Source organism: Mobula hypostoma, chromosome X1 (assembly GCF_963921235.1).
Source record: "Mobula hypostoma chromosome X1, sMobHyp1.1, whole genome shotgun sequence".
NCBI lineage: Eukaryota > Metazoa > Chordata > Chondrichthyes > Myliobatiformes > Myliobatidae > Mobula > Mobula hypostoma.
Window position 1 is genome coordinate 268,495 of NC_086128.1, and position 21,356 is coordinate 289,850.

A 21,356-nucleotide genomic window follows, 5' to 3' on the forward strand; every position below is an offset into this window, starting at 1 on the left:
CACAGGCAGCTGTGCAGACCAAGTCTCTATGTATATATAAGGCAGAGTCAATAGGTCAAATGGCCTAATTCTGCTTCTATATCTTATGGTCTTGTGGAAAGTTGGAGGCTTTCAAGAATGAAATTTTGAGAGTACAAAGCTTGTATGAGCTTGTTAGTGTAAAAGGTAAAGATAACAAGGGTTGGCAAACATGGTTTTCAAAAGATGTTGAGTCCCTGGTTAAGAGAATAAAGGAGGTACACAGCAGGTATAAGCAGGTAGGAATAAACAGGGTGCTTATGGAGTACAAGAAATGCAAGAGAACATTTGAGAAAGAAATCAGGGAGGTTAAAAAAAAGAAGGCATGAAGGTGCTCTTGCATTCAGGGTGAAGGAGAATCCTGAGGGAAAAGGATTGCAAGGGACAAAATTTGGAAGACCAGAATGGTAATCCATGTGTGGAGCCAAAACAAATGGGGAAGATCTTCAATGCATTCTTTTCATCTGTATTTACTCAGGAGATGGATACAGAATCTATAGAAGTGAGGCAAAGCGGCATCAACTTCATGGACCCTGTACAGATTGAAGAGAAGGAGGTATTGCTACCCTGAGGCAAATCAGGGTGAATAATTCCTGAGGGCCTGACTAGGAGTTCCCTTGGACCCTATGGGAGGCAAGTGCAGAAATTGCCAGGGCCCCAGCAGAAATATTTTACATATCCTTAGCAACAGGAGAGGTACCAGAGGATTGGAGGATAGCCAATGTTGTTCCATTGTTTAATAAAGGCTCTAAACAGAAACCAGGAAATTATAGGCTGGTGAGTCTGACATCAGTAATGGGAAAGTTATTGGAAGATTTTCTAAGGGACCGGATATATAAGTATTTGGATAGACATGGTCTGATTAAGGATAGTCAGCATGGCTTTGTGAGTGGTGTCTCATGTCTAACCAATCACATAGAGTTTTTTGAGGAAGTTATCAGGAATGTGGATAAAGGCAAGGAAGTGGATGTTGTCTATATGGACTTTAGTAAGGCATTTGACAAAATCTCGCATGGGAGACTGGTCAAGAAGGTTCAGTCGCTCGGCAGTAAACTGGATTAGACACTGGCTTTGTGCGAGAAGCCAGGGAGTGGTAGTACAGGGTTGCCTCTCTGACTGAGGCCTGTGACTCGTGCTGTGCTGCAGGGATCAGTGCTGGGTCCTTTGTTGTTTGTCATCTATATCAATGATGCGGGTGATAATGTGGTTAACTGGATCAGCAAATTTGTGGATGACACCAAGATTGGGGGTGTAGTGGACAGTGAGGAAGACTATCATGGCTTGCAGAGGGATCTACATCAGCTGGAAAAAAGGACTGAAAAATGGAAAATGGAATTTAATGCAAACAAGTGTGAAGTTTTGCTCTTTGGTAGAACCAATCAGGCTAAGTCCTACACAGTAAACTGTAGGGCACTGAAAAGTGTGGTAGAAGACAAGGATCTGGGAATACAGGAACATAATTCATTGAAAGTGCTGTCACAGCTAGATAGGGTCATAAAGAAAGCTTTTGGCATACTGGCCTTCATAAATCAATGTATTGAGTACAGGAGATGGGATGTTATTTTGAAGTTGCTTAAGACGTTTGGAGTAAGAAAGGTGTAACTAAGGTTGCAAGAGTACAGAGAAAATTTACAAGGATGTTGCCAGGTCTGGAGGACCTGAGCTATAAGGAAAGGTTGAATAGGTCAGAATGCAGAAAATTGAGAGATTTCACACAGGTGTACAAAAGACCATAAGACCAACAGAATTAGGCCATTTGGCCCATTGAGTCTGCTCCACCATTTCATCATGGCTCATTGTTCCCCTCAGCCCCAATTTCCTGCATTCTCTCTGTATCTCTTCATTTCCTGACCAGTCAAGAATCTATCACCCTCTGCCTTACATAAAAAACTTGGCCTCCACAGCTGCCATTGGTAAAGAATTCCACATATTCACCACTCCCTGACTAAAGAAATTCCTCATCTCATTTCTAAAAGAATGCCCCTCTATTCTGAGGCTGTGCCTCCAGTCTTAGACTCTCCCACCACAAGAAACATCCTCTCCACATCTATTCTATCAAGGCATTTCAGCATTCGAAAAGTTTCAATGAGGTCACCTCTCATTCTTCTGAACTCTAGTGAATACAGGCTGAGAGTCATTAGACGCTCTTCATATGGCAAGCCATTCAATCCTGGAATCATTTTCGTGAACCTCATTTGAACCCTCTCCAGTTTCAGCACATCCTTTCTAAGATAAGGGGCTCAAAGCTGCTCACAATACTCCAGGTGAGGCTTCACCAATGCTTTATAAATTCTCAACATTACATCCTTGCTTTTATATTCTAGTCCTCTTGAAATGAATGTTAACATTGCACTTGCCTTCCTCACCACAAACTCAGCCTGAAAATTAAACTTTAGGGGATCCTGCACAAGGACTCCCAAGTACCTTTGCAACTCAGATTTTTTAACTTTCTCTCCCTTTTCGATTTTGTCGCACTCTGCTCAACCTTTTGATTCCTAAATTTGTCTGAGGTCTTACCAACATCTGCGTCCACAACCTCTCCACTAACTGCTCTGGCACTCTGGTTCCAATCCCCCAGCAACTCTAGTTTAACCCCCACTATGCAGCATTAACTAACCATCCTGCTAGATATGTAGAACATCTCTACTTCCGTCTCTAATTCCTGAGGAGACTGAGGTCCTTTAACATCTGTCGGATGATGCTGAGGATGTTCTACGAGTCTGTGGTGGCCAGTGCTATCATGTTTGCTGTTGTGTGCTGGGGCTGCAGGCTGAGGGTAGCAGACACCAACAGAATCAACAAACTCATTCGTAAGGCCAGTGATGTTGTGGGGATAGAACTGGACTCTCTGACGGTGGTGTCTGAAAAGAGGATGCTGTCTAAGTTGCATGCCATCTTGGTCAATGTCTCCCATCCACTACATAATGTAGTGGGTGGGTACAGGAGTACATTCAGCCAGAGACTCATTCCTCCGAGATGCAACACAGAGCATCATAGGAAGTCATTTTTGCCTATGGCCATCAAACTTTACAACTGCTCCCTTGGAGGGTCAGACACCCTGTGCCGATAGGCTGGTCCTGGACTTATTTCATAATTTACTGGCATAATTTACATATTACTATTTAACTATTTATGGTTCTATGACTATATTATTTATACTGCAACTGTAACAAAAACCAATTTCCCCCTGGGATCAATAAAGTATGACTACTATGACTACTATGACTATTAGCCCCTCTCCAGTTCAGGTGCAAACCGTCCATTATGTACAGGTCCTTCCCTGGAAGAGAGCCTAATGATCCAAAAATCTTATGCCTTCCCTCCTACACAAACTTTAGCTATGTATTAAACTGTATAATCTTTGTAGTTCTGACCTCACTAGCATAGGGCTTGGGTAGTAATCCTGTGATCACAACCCTGGAGTCCTGTCCTTTAACTTAGCACCTAAATCCCTGAACTCGCTATGTAGAGTTTCATCACTTGTCCTACCCCCGTCATTGGTACTTACATGGACCACGACTTCACCCCACCATTCAAGAAGGTTGAGGACTCAATCTGAAATATCCCAGACCCTGGCACCTGGGAGGTAACAGACCATCCAGGAATCTCGTTCTTGTCCACAGAACCCTAACCATTCCCCTAACTGATGAATTCCTTATCAAGTAGCATGCCTCTTCTTCCCCCTTCCCTTCTGAGTCACAGAGGCAGACTCAGTGCCAGACACCCGACCACTGTGAATCTCCTCCCAACAGTACCCAAAGTGATATATCTATTGATGAGGGGGATGGCCACAGGAGTACTCTACACTGACTCCTTAACCTCTTTCCCTTTCCTGACTGTCACTCAGATTCCTGTGCCCCGCACCTTGGCTGTAACTACCTCTCTATCTGTCCTATCTATCATCACTTAAGCCACCCAAACTAGAGGACTCCCTGCCTTTCCACATCCCACAAGAGGAACATTGCACTATCCTGCCTGTCATCTCTAGCGAGATGAGCAGATATAAAGAGGCAAATGAAAAAACCTGAGCTTTTAGAAACATAGAAAACCTATAGCACAATACAGGCCCTTCGGCCCACAAACCTGTGCCAAACATGTCCTTACCTTAGAAATTGCCCTCTACTTTTCCAAGCTGTCAAGGAGTCTCTTAAAAGACCCTATCGTATCCGCCACCGTCACTGGCAGCCCATTGCACACACTCACCACTCTCTGAATAAAAAACTTACCCCTGACATCTCCTTTGTACCTACTTCCAAGCACCTTAAAACTGTTCCCTCTTGTGCCAGCCACTTCAGTCTGGGAAAAAGCCTCTGACTATCCACACGATCAATGCCTCTCATCATCTTATACACCTCTATCAGGTCACCTCTCATCCTTCATCACTCCAAGGAGAAAAGGCCGAGTTCACTCAACCTATTCTCATAAGACATGCTCCCCAATCCAGGCAACGTTCCTGTAAATCTCCTCTGCACCCTTTCTATGACTTCCACATCCTTCCTGTAGTGAGGCGACCAGAACTGAGCACAGTACTCCAACTGGGGTCTGACCAGGGTCCTATATAGCTATAACATTACCTCTCCGGTCCTAAACTCAATCCCACGATTGACGAAGGCCAATGTATCGTATGCCTTCTTAACCACAGAGTCAACCTGCGTAGCAGCTTTGCGTGTCCTATGGACTCGGATCCCTCTGATTCTCCACACTGCCAAGAGTCTTACCATTAATACTATATTCTGCCATCATATTTGACCTACCAAAATGAACCACCTCACACTTATCTGGGTTGAACTCCATCTGCCACTTCTCAGCCCAGTTTTGCATCTTATCGATATCCCGCTGTAACCTCTGACAGCCCTCCACACTGTCCACAACACCTCCAAACTTCGTGTCATCAGCAAACTTACTAACCCATCCCTCCACTTCCTCATCCAGGTCATTTATAAAAATCACGAAAAGTAAGGGTCCCAGAACAGATCCCTGAGGCACACCACTGGTCACCAACCTCCATGCAAAATATGACCCGTCTACAACTACTCTTTCCCTTCAGTGGGCAAGCCAGTTCTGGATCCACTCCAACTAAACCCCTCACTCTCGGGAGATGCCAATCTATATTTTGGAAATTAAAATCTCCCATCATAGCAACCCTGTTATTATTACACCTTTCCAGAAGCTGTCTCCCTATCTGCTCCTCGATGTCCCTGTTACTATTGGGTGGTCTATAAGAAACACCCAGTCGATTTATTGACCCCTTCCTGTTTCTAACTTCCACCCACAGAGTCTCCGTAGACAATCCCTCCATAACTTCTTCCTTTTCTACGGCCGTGACTCTATCTCTGATTAATAGTGCCGTGCCCCCACCTCTTTTGCCTCCCTCCCTGTCACTTTTGAAACATCTGAAGCCTGGCACTTGAAGTAACCATTCCTGCCCCTGAGCCATCCAAGTCTTAGTTATCGCCACAACATCATAGCTCCAAGTACTGATCCACGCTCTGAGCTCATTCACTTTGTTCATAATACCTGGCAGGGAGGTTTGCAAAGGCTATTGGGGAGAGCTTAAACTGGAATTGCTGGGGGATGGGAACGGAACTGAAATGACGGAGGAAGAGGCGGTTGGCTCACAAATAGAGAAAGCTTGGAGACTGTGCGAGAGGGAGGATAGGCAGGTGATACAGAAGGGATGCACTCAAACCGATGGTTTGAGATGTGTCTATTTTAATGCAAGGAGTATTATGAATAAAGCGAATGAGCTCAGAGCGTGGATCAGTACTTGGAGCAAACAGGAATGCTTATTATTAAGGGGGACAGCCACTGGGGTACTCTCTAGTATTGCCTCTTGCCCTTTTCTTTCCTTTGCTTTCTCTTAGTGAAGCCTCTCCATGGAAGCCTCGAAGAGCTTAATATCACCACTCTGTCTACGTCCACTCAGATCCACTGTGCTTGCCCCTGCTTTCCTTTCATTTGATCTTGCTGATTAATCTCAAACGTCAGTTGGCTGCTGGTCAAAGCTCTGTTACGCTGCCATGAATCGCTCCTGCATTTTATCCTCGGGCAGTGGACCTGATTGAAGACCCCTTCTCTCTCAAATTCCGATGTCCGGATTGGCTTCTGGTGAAACCTCTATTGATAGATAGGGTGAATGCAAACAGGCTTTTACAACTGAGGTTGGCTGTGACTACAACCAGAGGTCATGGCTTAAGAATGAGAAGTTTAAGGGGAACATGAAGGGAAACTTCTTCACTCAGAGGGTAGTGAGAGTGTGGAATGAGCTGCCAGCATAAGCATTCCATGTAAGCTCATTTTCAAAATTTAAGAGATGTTTGGATAGGTACCTGGATAGTAAGGATATGGAGGGCTATGTATCCGGTGCAGGTCGATGGGAGTAGACAGTTTAAATAGTTTTGGCATGGACTAGATGTGTCAAAGGGCCTGTTTCTGTGCTGTACTTCTCTATGATTCTATGTCCAGATGATCACAAAAAGCCCATGACTCCTGCCAATCGACAATGACTGGCAGCAATCCACACCCTGAGCCCAAACAAGAGAAAATCTGCAGATGCTGGAAATCCGAGCAAAACACGCAAATTGCTGGAGGAACTCAGCAGGCCAGGCAGCATCTATGGAAAAGAGTGCAGTCGACGTTTCAGGCTGAAACCTTGACTGTACTCTTTTTCTCGATGCTGCCTGGCCTGCTGAGTTCCTCCAGCATTTTGTGCACATCCCGAGCCCTGTACTTACTGGGTCCTATACGTTGTGTATTCCACATCATTCCAAGGTTCAGGCCCAAACTTTGTGTCAGTGCAAGAGCCATTGAACTAATTTTTCCATACTGAAAAAAAAATAAAAGATTAAGCATCAATGCAAAACTAGTCATTCAGGATGGAAATTCATCTTCCCTTGATTGGGCTAAACACTTGTTATCGTAACATCATTTGATTTACAGCAATTAATAGGAGATTTCCATGCAACGTACTGGCATCTATTTGATATTCAGTAATAGTACTGGTGCTGCTTACACAACATTGCACCAGATTTGTCAATGATCAGGAATTTTTAATGTACTTCCTGGAAGCTTATTCATAACAGATTGGGTAAAGCAATTTTCCCACAACTTAAACAAGAGAAAATCTGCAGATGCTGGAAATCCAAGCAACAAGCACAAAATGCTGGAGAACTTCAGCAGGCCTAGCAGCCTAAAATTAGTCTAAATCCCAGAAACAAACAGTGATGATTTTAATTCCTTGGGTTGCGTCAGTGGGTTGGGGAATTTGTAAAAAATTTAACAAAATGGATAATCTGACCTCAATGAGCCTACATCCGGTCTTCACAGAGATGGACTCTGAGGGAGACTATCAGCCACTCTCAAGGGGTAAGGGAGTGTTTAAAACATCTTTTAAATGTGTCTGTTTTACCAGCAGGGTAGAATTCCCAGCTTTTCCAAAATCCAACAAGGGAAAGGATCAGAGAGTGGCTGGAGCTAAGGTGCAAACCAGGAGGATCAGGAGTGCTTTCATTAGTGGATTCTCCTCTGATATTCGTAACCACTTAAATAAGATGGCTAGGAACTCAGCAAGGCAGGCAGCATCTATGGAGGGAAATAACAGTTGATGTTTCAGGCCTGCTCTCCACATGCTCCAGGTTACAGAGTAGGGGAGATGAGGAAGAGAATTGAGACAAATCTGCCACAGTGAAAAAAACAAGAGTGACAAACCTCGTTAATACCTCCTCCTTTAGTTGGAGAGCAGATTCCTCCAATATAAGCTGTTGCACTGTGACTGGACTGAAATATGCGGCCTCTGTCAATAAGAGCATCAGAATACACAATGCTATTTGAGCAGTGAAATTATTCATGACATTTTCATTTTGAAATGATTTTTAAATTATTTAAAGTGGTAGTTCAAAATATATACATCACACAACAGTAGATCACAACTTCTTGCATGTAGCTGGATGTATTTATTTAAAAATTGAGTTTGAGGAGTGTAAATCATCATGTGGTTATTTGGTGATAGGCAGGAAAGGTGGAGAAGGAATAGGGGAAAACACAATCGGTAGTAGAAGGAGGCGGAACCATGAGGGAGGTGATAGGCAGCTGGGGGAGGGGGCAGAGTGACATAGGGATAGAGGAAGGGAGGAGGAGGGAATTACCGGAAGTTGAAGAATTCAGGGTTCATGCCAAGGGGCTGGAGACTACCCAGACGGTGCATGAGTTGTCCATGTCCCACTGGAAAGCGGCCAGAGGGTGAGTGGGCCAGTGAAGGAGGGGAGCTTTGAGGCTTTGACTCGAGAGGCTTCGACGAGAAGAGGCGGAGGACAAGCTAGCTCGCAGTTAGTTTTTACAACGTCTCCTGAGATGGTGATATGCCTCTCATGTGAGATGTGGCAGTCTTGGGGGAATGCCCCTCCCCTGCACAGTCACATCTGCCAGAAGTGCATACGGCTGGGCGATCTGGAAGACCGTGTAAGGAATCTGGAGCAGCAGCTGGATGACCTTCGACTCATAAGGGAGAATGAGGCAGTCATAGATCAGAGCTACAGGGAGGTAGTCACACCTAGGCTGTCGGAAGCAGGTCGTTGGGTGACAGTCAGAGGGGGAAAGCGAAGGTGAGCAGACAGGTCATGCAGAGCACCCCTGTAGCCATTCCCCTGAGTAATAAGTTTACCGTTCTGGATACTGTTGGCGAGGACGACCGACCAGGTGTCAGCCACGGTGGCAGGGCCTCCGGCACTGAGTCTGACCCTGTGGTGCAGAAGGGTGGGACGGAGAAGAGGAGAACTGTCGTCATTGGAGACTCTATAGTCAGGGGAGCAGACAGGAGATTTTGTGGACGTGAGAAGGACACCCACATGGTTTGTTGCATCCTGGTGCCAGGGTCCGGGATGTCTCTGAGCGGGTGCATGACATCCTGGTACGAGAGGGAAAGCAACCAGAAGTCGTGATACATATTTGCACCAACGACATAGGCAGGAAGAGGGATAAGGTCCTGAAGTGTGAGTTTCGGGAACTAGGCAGAAGGCTGAAGAACAGGACCTCAAGGGTGGCGTTCTCAGGATTGCTGCCAGTGCTACGTGACGGTGATGGTAAGAATTGGAGGAGATGGCAGTTGAATGCGTAGCTGAGGAGTTGGTGCAGGGAGCAGGGTTCTGGATTTTTAGATCATTGGGAACTCTTCTGGGGAAGGTGGGACCTGTACAGATTGGATGGGTTGCACCTGAACTCGAAGGGGAGCAATATCCTTGCAGGTAGGTTTGCTAGCATGGTTCGGGAGGGTTTAAACTAATTTGCAAGGGGGATGGGACTCAGAGCGATAGGGCAGTGAAAGAAGTGCATGGAGTAAAGCCAGATCTAACATACAGAGAGGCTTTGAGGAAAGAGAAGCAGAATAAACGGTGTAAAGACAGTAAGGTAGAAGGGCTGAAATGTGTGTACCTCAATGCAAGAGGCATCAGGAATAAAGGTGATGAACTGAGAGCTTGGATACATACATGGAATTATGATGTAGTGGCCATTACAGAGACTTGGCTGGAACCAGGGCGGGAATGGATTCTCAATATTCCTGGATTTCAGTGCTTTAAAAGGGATAGAGAGGGTGGAAAATGGGGAGGAGGGGTGGCATTACTGGTCAGGGATACTATTACAGCTACAGAAAGGGTGGGCACTGTAGCAGGATCCTCTTTTGAGTCAATATGGGTGGAAGTCAGGAACAGGAAGGGAGCAGTTACTCTACTGGGGGTATTCTATAGGCCCCCTGGTAGCAGCAGAGATACAGAGGTGCAGATTGGGAGGCAGATTTTGGAAAGGTGCAAAAATAACAGGGTTGTTATCATGGGTGACTTTAACTTCCCTAATATTGATTGGCACCTGATTAGTTCCAAGGGTTTCGATGGGGCAGAGTTTGTTAAGTGTGTCCAGGATGGATTCCTGTCACAGTATGTGGACAGGCCGACCAGGGGGAATGCCATACTAGATCTAGTACTAGGTAATGAACCGGGTCAGGTCACAGATCTCTCAGTGGGTGAGCATCTGGGGGACAGTGACCACCGCTCCCTGGCCTTTATAATTATCATGGAAAAGGACAGAATCAAAGAGGACAGGAAAATTTTTAATTGGGGAAAGGCAAATTATGAGGCTATAAGGCTAGAACTTGCGGGTGTGAATTGGGATGATGTTTTTGCAGGGAAATGTACTATGGACACGTGGTCGATGTTTAGAGATCTCTTGCAGGATGTAAGGGATAAATTTGTCCCGGTGAGGAAGATAAAGAATGGTAGGGTAAAGGAACCATGGGTGACAAGTGAGGTGGAAAATCTAGTCAGGTGGAAGAAGGCAACATACATGAGGTTCAGGAAGCAAGGATCAGATGGGTCTATTGAGGAATATAGGGAAGCAAGAAAGGAGCTTAAGAAGGGGCTGAGAAGAGCAAGAAGGGGGCATGAGAAGGCCTTGGCAGGTAGGGTAAAGGAAAACCCCAAGGCATTCTTCAATTACGTGAAGAAAAAAAGGATGACAGGAGTGAAGGTAGGACCGATTAGAGATAAAGGTGGGAAGATGTGCCTGGAGGCTGTGGAAGTGAGCGAGGTCCTCAATGAATACTTCTCTTCGGTATTCACCAATGAGAGGGAACTTGATGATGGTGAGGACAATATGAGTGAGGTTAATGTTTTGGAGCATGTTGATATTAAGGGAGAGGAGGTGTTGGAGTTGTTAAAATCCATTAGGACAGATAAGTCCCTGGGGCCTGATGGAATATTCCCCAGGCTGCTCCACGAGGCGAGAAAAGAGATTGCTGAGCCTCTGGCTAGGATCTTTATGACCTCGTTGTCCAGGGGAATGGTACTGGAGGATTGGAGGGAGGTGAATGTTGTTCCCTTGTTCAAAAAAGGTAGTAGGGATAGTCCGAGTAATTATAGACCAGCGAGCCTTACGTCTGTGGTGGGAAAGCTGTTGGAAAAGATTCTTAGAGATAGGATCTATAGGCATTTAGAGAATCATGGTCTGATCAGGGACAGTCAGCATGGCTTTGTGAAGGGCAGAGCATGTCTAACAAGCCTGATAGAGTTCTTTGAGGAGGTGACCAGGCATATAGATGAGGGTAGTGCAGTAGATGTGATCTATATGGATTTTAGTAAGGCATTTGACAAGGTTCCACACGGTAGGCTTATTCAGAAAGTCAGAAGGCATGGGATCCAGGGAAGTTTGGCCAGGTGGATTCAGAATTGACTTGCCTGCAGAAGGCAGAGGGTGGTGGTGGAGGGAGTACATTCAGATTGGAGGATTGTGACTAGTGGTGTCCCACAAGGGTCTGTTCTGGGACCTCTACTTTTCGTGATTTTTAGTAACGACCTGGATGTTGGGGTAGAAGGGTGGGTTGGCAAGTTTGCAGATGACACAAAGGTTGGTGGTGTTGTAGATAGTGTAGAGGATTGTCAAAGATTGCAGAGAGACATTGATAGGATGCAGAAGTGGGCTGAGAAGTGGCAGATGGAGTTCAACCCAGAGAAGTGTGAGGTGGTACACTTTGGAAGGACAAACTCCAAGGCAAAGTACAAAGTAAATGGCAGGATACTTGGTAGTGTGGAGGAGCAGAGGGATTTGGGGGTACTTGTCCACAGATCCCTGAAAGTTGCCTCACAGGTGGATAGGGTAGTTAAGAAAGTTTATGGGGTGTTAGCTTTCATAAGTCGAGGGATAGAGTTTAAGAGTCGCGATGTAATGATGCAGCTCTATAAAACTCTGGTTAGGCCACACTTGGAGTACTGTGTCCAGTTCTGGTCACCTCACTATAGGAAGGATGTGGAAGCATTGGAAAGGGTACAGAGGAGATTTACCAGGATGCTGCCTGGTTTAGAAAGTATGCATTATGATCAGAGATTAAGGGAGCTAAGGTTTTACTCTTTGGAGAGAAGGAGGATGAGAGGAGACATGATAGAGGTGTACAAGATAATAAGAGGAATAGATAGAGTGGATAGCCAGCGCCTCTTCCCCAGGGCACCACTGCTCAATACAAGAGGACATGGCTTTAAGGTAAGGGGTGGGAAGTTCAAGGGGGATATTAGAGGAAGGTTTTTTACTCAGAGAGTGGTTGGTGCGTGGAATGCACTGCCTGAGTCAGTGGTGGAGGCAGATACACTAGTGAAGTTTAAGAGACTACTAGACAGGTATATGGAGGAATCTAAGGTGGGACTTATATGGGAGGCAGGGTTTGAGGGTCAGCACAACATGGTGGGCCGAAGGGCCTGTACTGTGCTGTACTATTCTATGATCTATGTTGCTTGGAACTGCTCATGTCCTATGAGGCTACTGACACCCAAGGATACCTGGAGAAATGCTTCATTTCAGAGATTTATTTTGATCCAGACTTTCTACTACTTATCATGACAAGGGCAGAGTAGTAGGACAGGAAGCATTAAACGGTGTGGCAAGTGAGGGCTGAGTGATCCTAGAAGATGGGCATATGCAGCTTACTGATAGGCTGCACCATCTTTCTGTGTGAAGCAGCATCTGAATGGGCATGAGGATGAACAATATCCACAGCACCAAGAGTGACTAAGCTAGCTTCTGACTCCCTGCAGTGCAGTGCTCATCAGCATGTCAATGATGGTGGTGTGGCAGCTCACCAATCAAACCAGAGCACAGAAGCTGTGGATGCAAGGGAGACTCCTAGTACCCACTGTGTTGGGACTCCAGGATGAAGACCTTTTAAGGCATAATTTAACGGACCCTTCCTACTTGAGCCATGATTTTTCAGTTCTCCATCAATGCCAGGCATAGAATCATCTCAAAGAGCAAATGCTAATGCTCAATGTTAAGGCCTCCTTTATCTGCAAGTAGGGGAGGTTTCTGCCTCTAGAATGATAATCGTCAATTGCCCTACAAAGACTGGTAGTATCTGCAGCCATTTCTGAACCATCTCTCCAATGCAAGCAGACTAAATGAGGCCCATGTCCCTAAGCAGCTGCTTATAAGCTCCTGTCCAGGTAGGGCACAGTGTGTGTGCATTTTAGGGCTTCTGTTAGACGACGTAAATTGACTGTGGTTACAATATGTAACTGTGCTGAGCTCCAGCAATCACACTACTTTGTAAAGTAGTCCTTTCACAGTTTTCTAACATGGAAAACAATTTCCTCATGGCTCTGCAAGGAACAAGCTAATATCCAATGTGCAGCAAGACTTTTGTGCTGTAAGCATAGACTATGAGACTAGGAGCAGAATTACACCATTCATCCCATTTCATCAAAGCTGGTCTCAACTCAATTCTCCTGCCTTCTCCTCATAACCTTTGACACCCTGATTAATCAAGAACCTGTCAACCTCTGCTTTCATTATACCAAATGAACTGGCCAGCACGACTGTCCTTAGCAATGATTTCCACAGATTCAACACTCTCTGGTTAAAGAATCTTTTTTCTTATCTCTGTTCTAAATGGACATCCCTCAATTCTGAGGTTGTGCCTTCTGGCCCTACACTCCACCTATATTAGAAAATCCTCTTCACATCCACTCTATCCAGACCTTTCAATATTCAATAGGTTTCAATGAGATCCCCCTTCATTGTCCTAAACTCCACTGAGTACATACCCACAGCCATTAAACACTCCTCATATGTTAACCCTTTCATTCCTGGGATCAGTCATGTGAACCTCCTCTAGACTCTCAGCAATCCCATCACATTCTTGCTTAGATAAAGGGCCCAAAACTGCTTACAATGCTCCAAGTGCATTCTGATCAATGCCTTATGAAGCTTCAGCATTGCATCCTTGCTTTTGTATTCCAGTCTTCTCGAAATGAATGTTAACATTGCAATTGCCATCCTTACCACCAACTCAGCCTGCAAGTTAACCTTTAGGGAATCATACACAAGGACTCCCAAGTCCCTCTACCCCTCTGATTTTTGAATTCTCTCACCACTTAGAAAATATTTCATGCCTTTTTCCCTTCTGCCAAAGTGCACGACCATTCACTTACCTATATTCCATCTGCCACTTCTTTGCCCATTCCTCCAATCTGTCTAAGGTGAAGCTTCTATCTTTGCTAGGGCTTCCACAATTTCTCCTCTAACCTCCAGCAAAGTCCAAGGATGCACTGAGGAGAAATATTCATTAAAAATCCCACCCATCTCCTGTAGCTCAAGACATAGACAGCCCTGCTGATCTCTAAGGAGACCTACTCTCTCCCTAGCCACCATCTTACTCTTAATATAGCTATAGATCCTCTTTGAATTTACCTTAACCTTACCTTCCAGATCCATCTCATGCTCTCTTTGCCCTCTTGATTTCCTCTTTAAGAGTATACTTAACCTTTTTATACTCATCAACGGATCTCATCTCTGACACCCCCCCCATTTAAGCCCAATATATTCTTCCTTGTTTTTCTTGACCAGAGCCACAGTATTTCTCATTAGACAATGTTCCGTAAACTTGCTAAGTTTACCTTCACCCAAGCAGGAAGGATCTGCTCCTGGATTTTTGATATCAGGATAAACTAGCTATGCCACGTCATCTATTTGCATCTTGCTTTTTTGGTAGGTGTGAGTCTTTACAGTGGTTCTGTACAGGTTGTGTTCAATATGCTGTGGATAAATGAATGGATCTACCAGGAACCAGCAGGCTTTGATAACCTGACCTCAAGCAGGTAATTATTGTCACTCCAATAGCACCAGATCTATTTTTACTGACAGTAGGTAAGATTGACTTTGGGTTGCTATCTTTCTTTGGTTTACAAACCAAAGCTGGTATAGCTGGTAGAGCAGTTTAATTGCATGCAATTAATTTCTGGTGGGTGAAGAGTTCAGTAATAACTTAAAAACGTCCAATGGATTAACATTCAGTGCAAACTCCGGATACAAATAACATTAGTAGCAATGGTGTTTGCAAATAAACATTAGCTAAACTATTGGTCACACACAGTTTAGAAGCTTTTATTTACAAACACCATTGCTACTAATGTTATTTGTATCCGGAGTTTGCACTGAGTGTTAATTAATGATAATGGTATTGCATAGCATCATTAACTTCCTATGAATATAATCATTACAGATGTAATAGCCTCTCTGTAAGGTTTCACTGCTAATGTAATGATTTCTCTGTAGCAGCAATGTTTGGGTTACGACTAGAGGTAACGGGGGCCTTGGAATGTGCGACATCCAATGAGAGGCATGTTGTTTCTTTCTTGTGGGTCTGAGAGAAGGGATTCGTGAGAGATGAAGAGAGAACTTGAAAGTGGAGAGAGTTGGTAGACCGCTGAGCGGAGTGGACCTGCAGCAAGAGTCTGAGGGTCTGTCTCCCCCTAGAGTATGCCGCTAGCCGAGTCTGAGGGTCTGTCTCCCCCTAGAGTATGCCGCTAGCTGAGTCTGAGGGTTACACAGATAAAAGTTTTGTCAAGGTTGAGTGTTTAATATTGTGGCCCATCAGTGGGGCTCATTTGATCATTAATGTGGCAGAATGGAGGGATAGAGCAGATTTGTTTATCCATTAGAAGAGTATACTTGACTCATGACTGTCCTTTCTGAAGATACTAGAGAAGAATGATGATGTAGTTAGAAAACATTGGAGTAGAAATGCAATGGTCATCACCAGGTTCTGAAATGGTTCCTGAGGACTGGGTAATTGCAAATGTCACTCCACTCTTTAAGAAGGGAGGGAGGTAGAAGAAAGGAAATTATGAGCCAGTTAACTTGATGTCAGTGATTGGAAAGATGTTGGAGTTTATTATTAAGGATGAGGTTTCAGGGTACTTGGGGTCACGTGATAAAATAGGACAAAGTCAGCATGATTTCCTTCAGGTGAAATCTTGACTGACAAATCCATTGGAATTCTTTGATGAAGTAACAGGCAGGGTAGACAAAGGACAGTCAGTAGATGTTGTTTATTTGGATTTTCATAAGGCCTTTGGCAAGGTGCCACACATGACGCTGCTTAAAAAGTTAAGAGGCCATGGTATTATGGGAAAGGTACTAAATGGATAGAAGATTGGCTGACTGCCAGAAGGTAAAAAGAGTGGGAATTGTGAGGATCACTAACAAACTCAAGTGCAGGAATCATAGATACATTGGTGATTCAAGCAAAAGTAATGATTGTTTATAAAAGGATTATATTAAATCTGATTCTGATTCTGAGATTTATAATAAAAATTAACTGGAAAAACTAACAAGAGCTCAGGCAAACAATACAAATTCTTGAACTGAAATTCCTCATGATTCACAGAAGAACATGGTCTGAGTTTCACTTGACAAGGAACCTCAATGACCCAACAAAACCCCCCCCCACCCCCCCCCCGAAATACACCCTGGAGCACATAGGAATTCTGGACATTGACAATACCTTGCCAATTAAATTATCCTCAAATGCATAAAAGTGATAAGAACAAAGTTTAACAATCTCCATGATCCCAAATGAGACACCTACAAAACAAAACAAAAACCCAGAGCTAGTGCAAAGACAAACAATTAGACGTAAAACTTAAACAATTCAAGTGCAAAGCATATGCACGAGGTGACATTGAAAAAAAGAGAAAATACAGTCTGCATGCTAACTAACAAAAAAAAACTATTGTTAAAAACAATAGGATGGGATGTCTGAAGATGAGCCAGCATGTCAGGAGACTGAAGCAGGGCCCAATCGCTGCAATTAGAGATTGGTCGGTATGACGTTGTGGGCATCACTGAGTTGTGGCTGAAAGAAGGCCATAGTTGGGAGCTGAACAATGAAGGATCTACTTTGTATTGAAAGGACAGGCAGGAAGGCACAGGCGGTGGTGTGGCTCTGTTGATAAGAGATAGAATTACATCTTTAGGAAGAGGTGACATAGGGTCAGAGAATGTTGAATCTTTGTGGGTGGAGTTAAGAAATTGCAAGGTGAAAAAAACCATTATGGGAATCATAAGTAGGCTTCCAAATAGTAGCCAAGATGTGGGGTTGGGATTGCGAAGGGAGCTGGAAAAGGCATGCAATAAGGGTAAGGTCGCAATTGTAATGGGGGACTTCAATATGCAAAGGGATTGAGAAGATCATGTTGGTGTTGGATCACAAGAGAGAGAATTTGTTGAATGAGATAGCGTTTTAGAGCACCTTGTGCTCAAGCCTATGAGGGGAAAGGCTATCTTAGATTGAGCGTAATAATCCAGATTTTATTAGTCAGCTGAATGTAAAGGAACCCTTCGGAGGCAGTGATCATAATAAGATTAAATCATACTGCAATTTGAGAGGGAGAAGCATAACTCACATGTATCAGTATCACAATGGAATAAAGGGAATGACAGAGGCTCGAGAGAGGAGCTTGCCCAGGTGGACTGGAGGAGGACACTGGTGTGGACGAGGACAGAGCAGAGACAGCTGAGGTTTCTGGGAATAGTTCACAAGACACAGGATAGATATGTCCCACAGAGGAAGAAGTTCTCAAATGGCAGGGGTAGGCAACCATGTCTGACAAAGGAAGTTAAGGACTGCATAAAAGCCAAGGAAAGGGCATGTAAGACAGCAAAAATAAGTGGAAGTTAGATTATTGGGAAGCTTTTAAAATCCAACAAAAGACAACTAAAAAAAAGCCATAAGAAGGGAAAAGATGAAATATAATATAAAGCGGGATACTAATTTTTTTCAGTTACATAACGAGTAAAGGGAAGGTTAGAGTTGATATTGAACCACTGGAAAATTATGCAGGTGAGGTAGTAATGGCAGACAAAAAAATGGCAGATGAACTTGATGAGTACTTTGCATCAGTCTTCACTGTGGAAGACACTAGCAGTGTGCCAGAGGTCCATGAGTGTCAGGGAGCAGGAGTGAGTGCCATTGCTATTACAAAGGAAAAAGTGCGAGACAAATTCAAAGGTCTTAAGGTGGATAAGTCACCTGGACCAGATGGATCTGAGAGAGGTTGCTGAAGAGATAACTGATGCATTGGTCATGATCTTTCAAGAATCACTTAATTCTGGCATGTTCCCAGAGGACTGGAAAATTGCAAATGTCACTCCACTCTTTAAGAAGGGCAGAAGACAGAAGAAAGAAAATTATAGGCCACTTAGCCTAATCTCAGTGGTTGGAAACATGTTGGAGTCTATTATTAAGCATGAGGTTTCAGGGTACTTGGAGTCAAAGTCAGCATGGTTTCTGCAAAGGGAAATCTTGCCTGACAAACCTGTTAAAGCTCTTCAAGGAAGTAACAAGCAGGACAGACAAAGGAAAGGATATCACTGATATGGATTTTCAGAAGACATTTGATAAGGTGCTTCACACGAGGCTGCTTAACAGGATAAAATCCTATACTGGTATAGATAGAGGAATGGCTGACAGGCAGGAGGCAGCGAGTGGGAATAAAAGGGGCCTTTTCTGGTTGGTGCTAGTGACTAGTGGTGTTCCTCAGTGGTCAGTATTGGGACCGCTACTTTTCACATTATTTGTCAATGATTTAGATAATGGAATTGATGGCTTTGTAGCGAAGTTTGCGAATAATACGAAGATTGGTAGAGGGGTAAGTAATGCTGAGGAAGCAATGCAATTACAATAGGACTTAGACAAGTTGGGAGAATGGACAAAAAAGTGGTAGATGGAATACAGTGTTTGGAAATGTATGATACTGCATTTTGGTAAAAGGAACAATAGTACAGACTATTATCTCAATGGGGAGAAAATTCAAACATCAGAGGTGCAGAGGGACTCAGGAGTCCTTGTGCAAGACTCCCAGAAGGATAATTCACAGATTGAGTCTGTGATAAAGAAGGAAAATAAAACTTTGGTATTTATTTCAAGAGGAATAGAATATAAAAACAAGGAGATAAGACAAGGATATGAGGCATAATAAGACACTAGTCAGGCTACACAATGTCAACAGATTTGAGCCCCATATCTCAGAACGGATGTGTTGTCATTGGAGACAGCCCAGAGGAGGTTCACGAGGTTCCAGGAACGAAGGGTTAACATATGAGGAGCATTTAACAACTTTAGCACTGTAATCACTGGAGTTTAGAAGAATATGTGGGGATCTCATTGAAACCTACCAAATATTGAAAGGACTAGATAAGGTGGATGTTGAGAGGATGTTTCCTATGGTGGGGGTATCCAGAACTAAAGGGCAGAGCCTTACGATTGAGGGATGACCTTTTAGAACAGAATTAAGGAGGGATTTTTTTTTTTTAGCCAAAGAGTGGTAAACTTGTGGAATGCTCTGCCATGGACTCGGGTGGAGGCCAAGTGTAAGGGGCTGAATGAGATTCAGGATCAGCATGATGAAATAGTGGAGCGGACCTGATGGGCTGAATGGCCTAATTCTGCTCATATATTTTATGGACTTATGGTCCTGATGAACCTTTTATAGATTTTTGAAGAGATAACCAAAAAGGTAGATGGGGGTGGATGTTGTCTATTTGGATTTTAGCCAAGCCTTTGATGAGGTCCTGCTCAGCAGACTGGTCTGGAAGATTACGTCCATTAGAATCCAGGGAGAATGAGTTGGGTCAGTTCAAAATTCAAGTTAAAGTTTAAGTTTAATTGTCATTCAAACATCTTGAATACCCATGAATACAGCCAAGGTAGGTAGGAACCAGAAGGTGACTGAAGGTTGTGTTGAGGAATGGAGGCCAGTGACTTGTGGTATGTGCAGTGGTCGATGTTGGGACCATTATCTAAATAAATGAGTTAGATGCAAATGCATAAGGCTTGATCACTAAGTTAGTGGATGACATGAAATTATGAGGTATTGTTGATAGTGAAGAAGGCTATCATAAAAATAAAACAGGGGATGTTCATCATTTAGAGAAGTGGGAAAATAAATTTCAATGCAGATAAGTGTGAGGTGATGCATTTTGGAAAGTCAAACCAGTACAGGAATATACCATAAATGGTAGGGCTTTTGACAGTGTAATGGAACAGAGGGACCCAGGAGTCATTGAAAGCAGAGCCATAGGCAGACAGGGTGGTGACATTATGTTCTAGGTATACAGTATAACATAGACCAGGTATTGGGAATTGAACCTGGTTAGGTGTCAGGATTCTCAGTGGGAGAGCATTTTGGAGATAGTGATCACAATTCTATCTCCTTTACATTGGAGAGGGATAAGTACAGACAAGTTAGGAAAGCGTTTAAATGGAGTAAGGGGAAATATGAGGCTATTAGGCAGGAACTTAGAAGCATAAATTGGGAACACATGTTCTCAGGGAAATGTACGGAAGACATGTGGCAAATGTTCAGGGGATATTTGCATGGAGTTCTGCATAGGTCCGTCCCAAAAAGACAGGGAAAGGACAGTAGGGTACAGGAACTGTGGTGTACAAAGGCCGTTGAAACTCTAGTCAAGAAGAAAAGAAAAGCTTACAAAACGTTCAGAAAACTAGGTAATGATAGAGATCTAGAAGATTATAAGGCTAGCAGGAAGGAGCTTAAGAATGAAATTAGGAGAGCCAGAAGGGGCCATGAGAAGGCCTTGGTGGACAGGATTAAGGAAAACCTCAAGACATTCTACAAGTATGTGAAGAGCAAGAGGATAAGACGTGAAAGTATAGGACCAATCAAGTGTGACAGTGGAAAAGTATGTATGGAACCGGAGGAAATAGCAGAGGTACTTAATGAATACTTTGCTTCAGTATTCACTATGGAAAAGGATCTTGGTGATTGTAGTGCTGACTTGCAGCAGACTGAAAAGCTTGAGCATGTAGATATTAAGAAAGAGGATGTGCTGGAGCTTTTGGAAAGCATCAAGTTGAATAAGTCACCGGGACCGGATGAGATGTACCCCAAGCTACTGTGTGAGGCGAGGGAGGAGATTGCTGAGCCTCTGGTGATGATCTTTGCATCATCAATGGGGATGGGAGAGGTTCCGGAGGATCGGAGGGTTGCGGATGTTGTTCCTTTATTCAAGAAAGGGAGTAGAGATAGCCCAGGAAATTATAGACCAGTGAGTCTTACTTCAGTGGTTGGTAAATTGATGGAGAAGATCCTGAGAGGCAGAATTTATGAACATTTGGAGAGGTATAATATGATTAGGAATAGTCAGCATGGCTTTGTCAAGGGCAGGTCGTGCCTTACGGTCCTGATTCAATTTTTTGAGGATGTGACTAAATACATTGATGAGGGTAGAGCTATAGATGTAGTGTATATGGATTTCAGCAAGATATTTGATAAAGTACCCCATGCAAGGCTTATTGAGAAAGTAAGGAGGCATGGGATCCAAGGGGACATTGCTTTGTGGATCCAGAACTGGCTTGCCCACAGAAGGCAAAGAGTGGTTGTAGACGGGTCATATTCTGCATGGAGGTCAGTGACCAGTGGTGTGCGTCAGGGATCTGTTCTGGGACCCTTACGCTTCATGATTTTTATAAATGACCTGGATGAGGAAGTGGAGGGATGGGTTAG

At 44.0% G+C, this 21,356-nt stretch overlaps 1 protein-coding gene across 6 annotated transcripts in view; it reads right to left on the reverse strand.

The window, feature by feature from the left end:
- Window positions 1-21,356, reverse strand: part of adam11 (ADAM metallopeptidase domain 11) — a 287,890-nt gene that overhangs the window by 135,841 nt on the left and 130,693 nt on the right. For all 6 annotated transcript variants that reach the window (XM_063037211.1, XM_063037208.1, XM_063037207.1 and 3 more), the window contains exons 12-13: window positions 7,726-7,810; window positions 6,753-6,843 (exon numbers count right to left, since the gene is read on the reverse strand). In XM_063037211.1, the coding sequence (XP_062893281.1) occupies window positions 6,753-6,843; window positions 7,726-7,810 (176 nt within the window). The remainder of the gene's footprint in view (window positions 1-6,752; window positions 6,844-7,725; window positions 7,811-21,356) is intronic.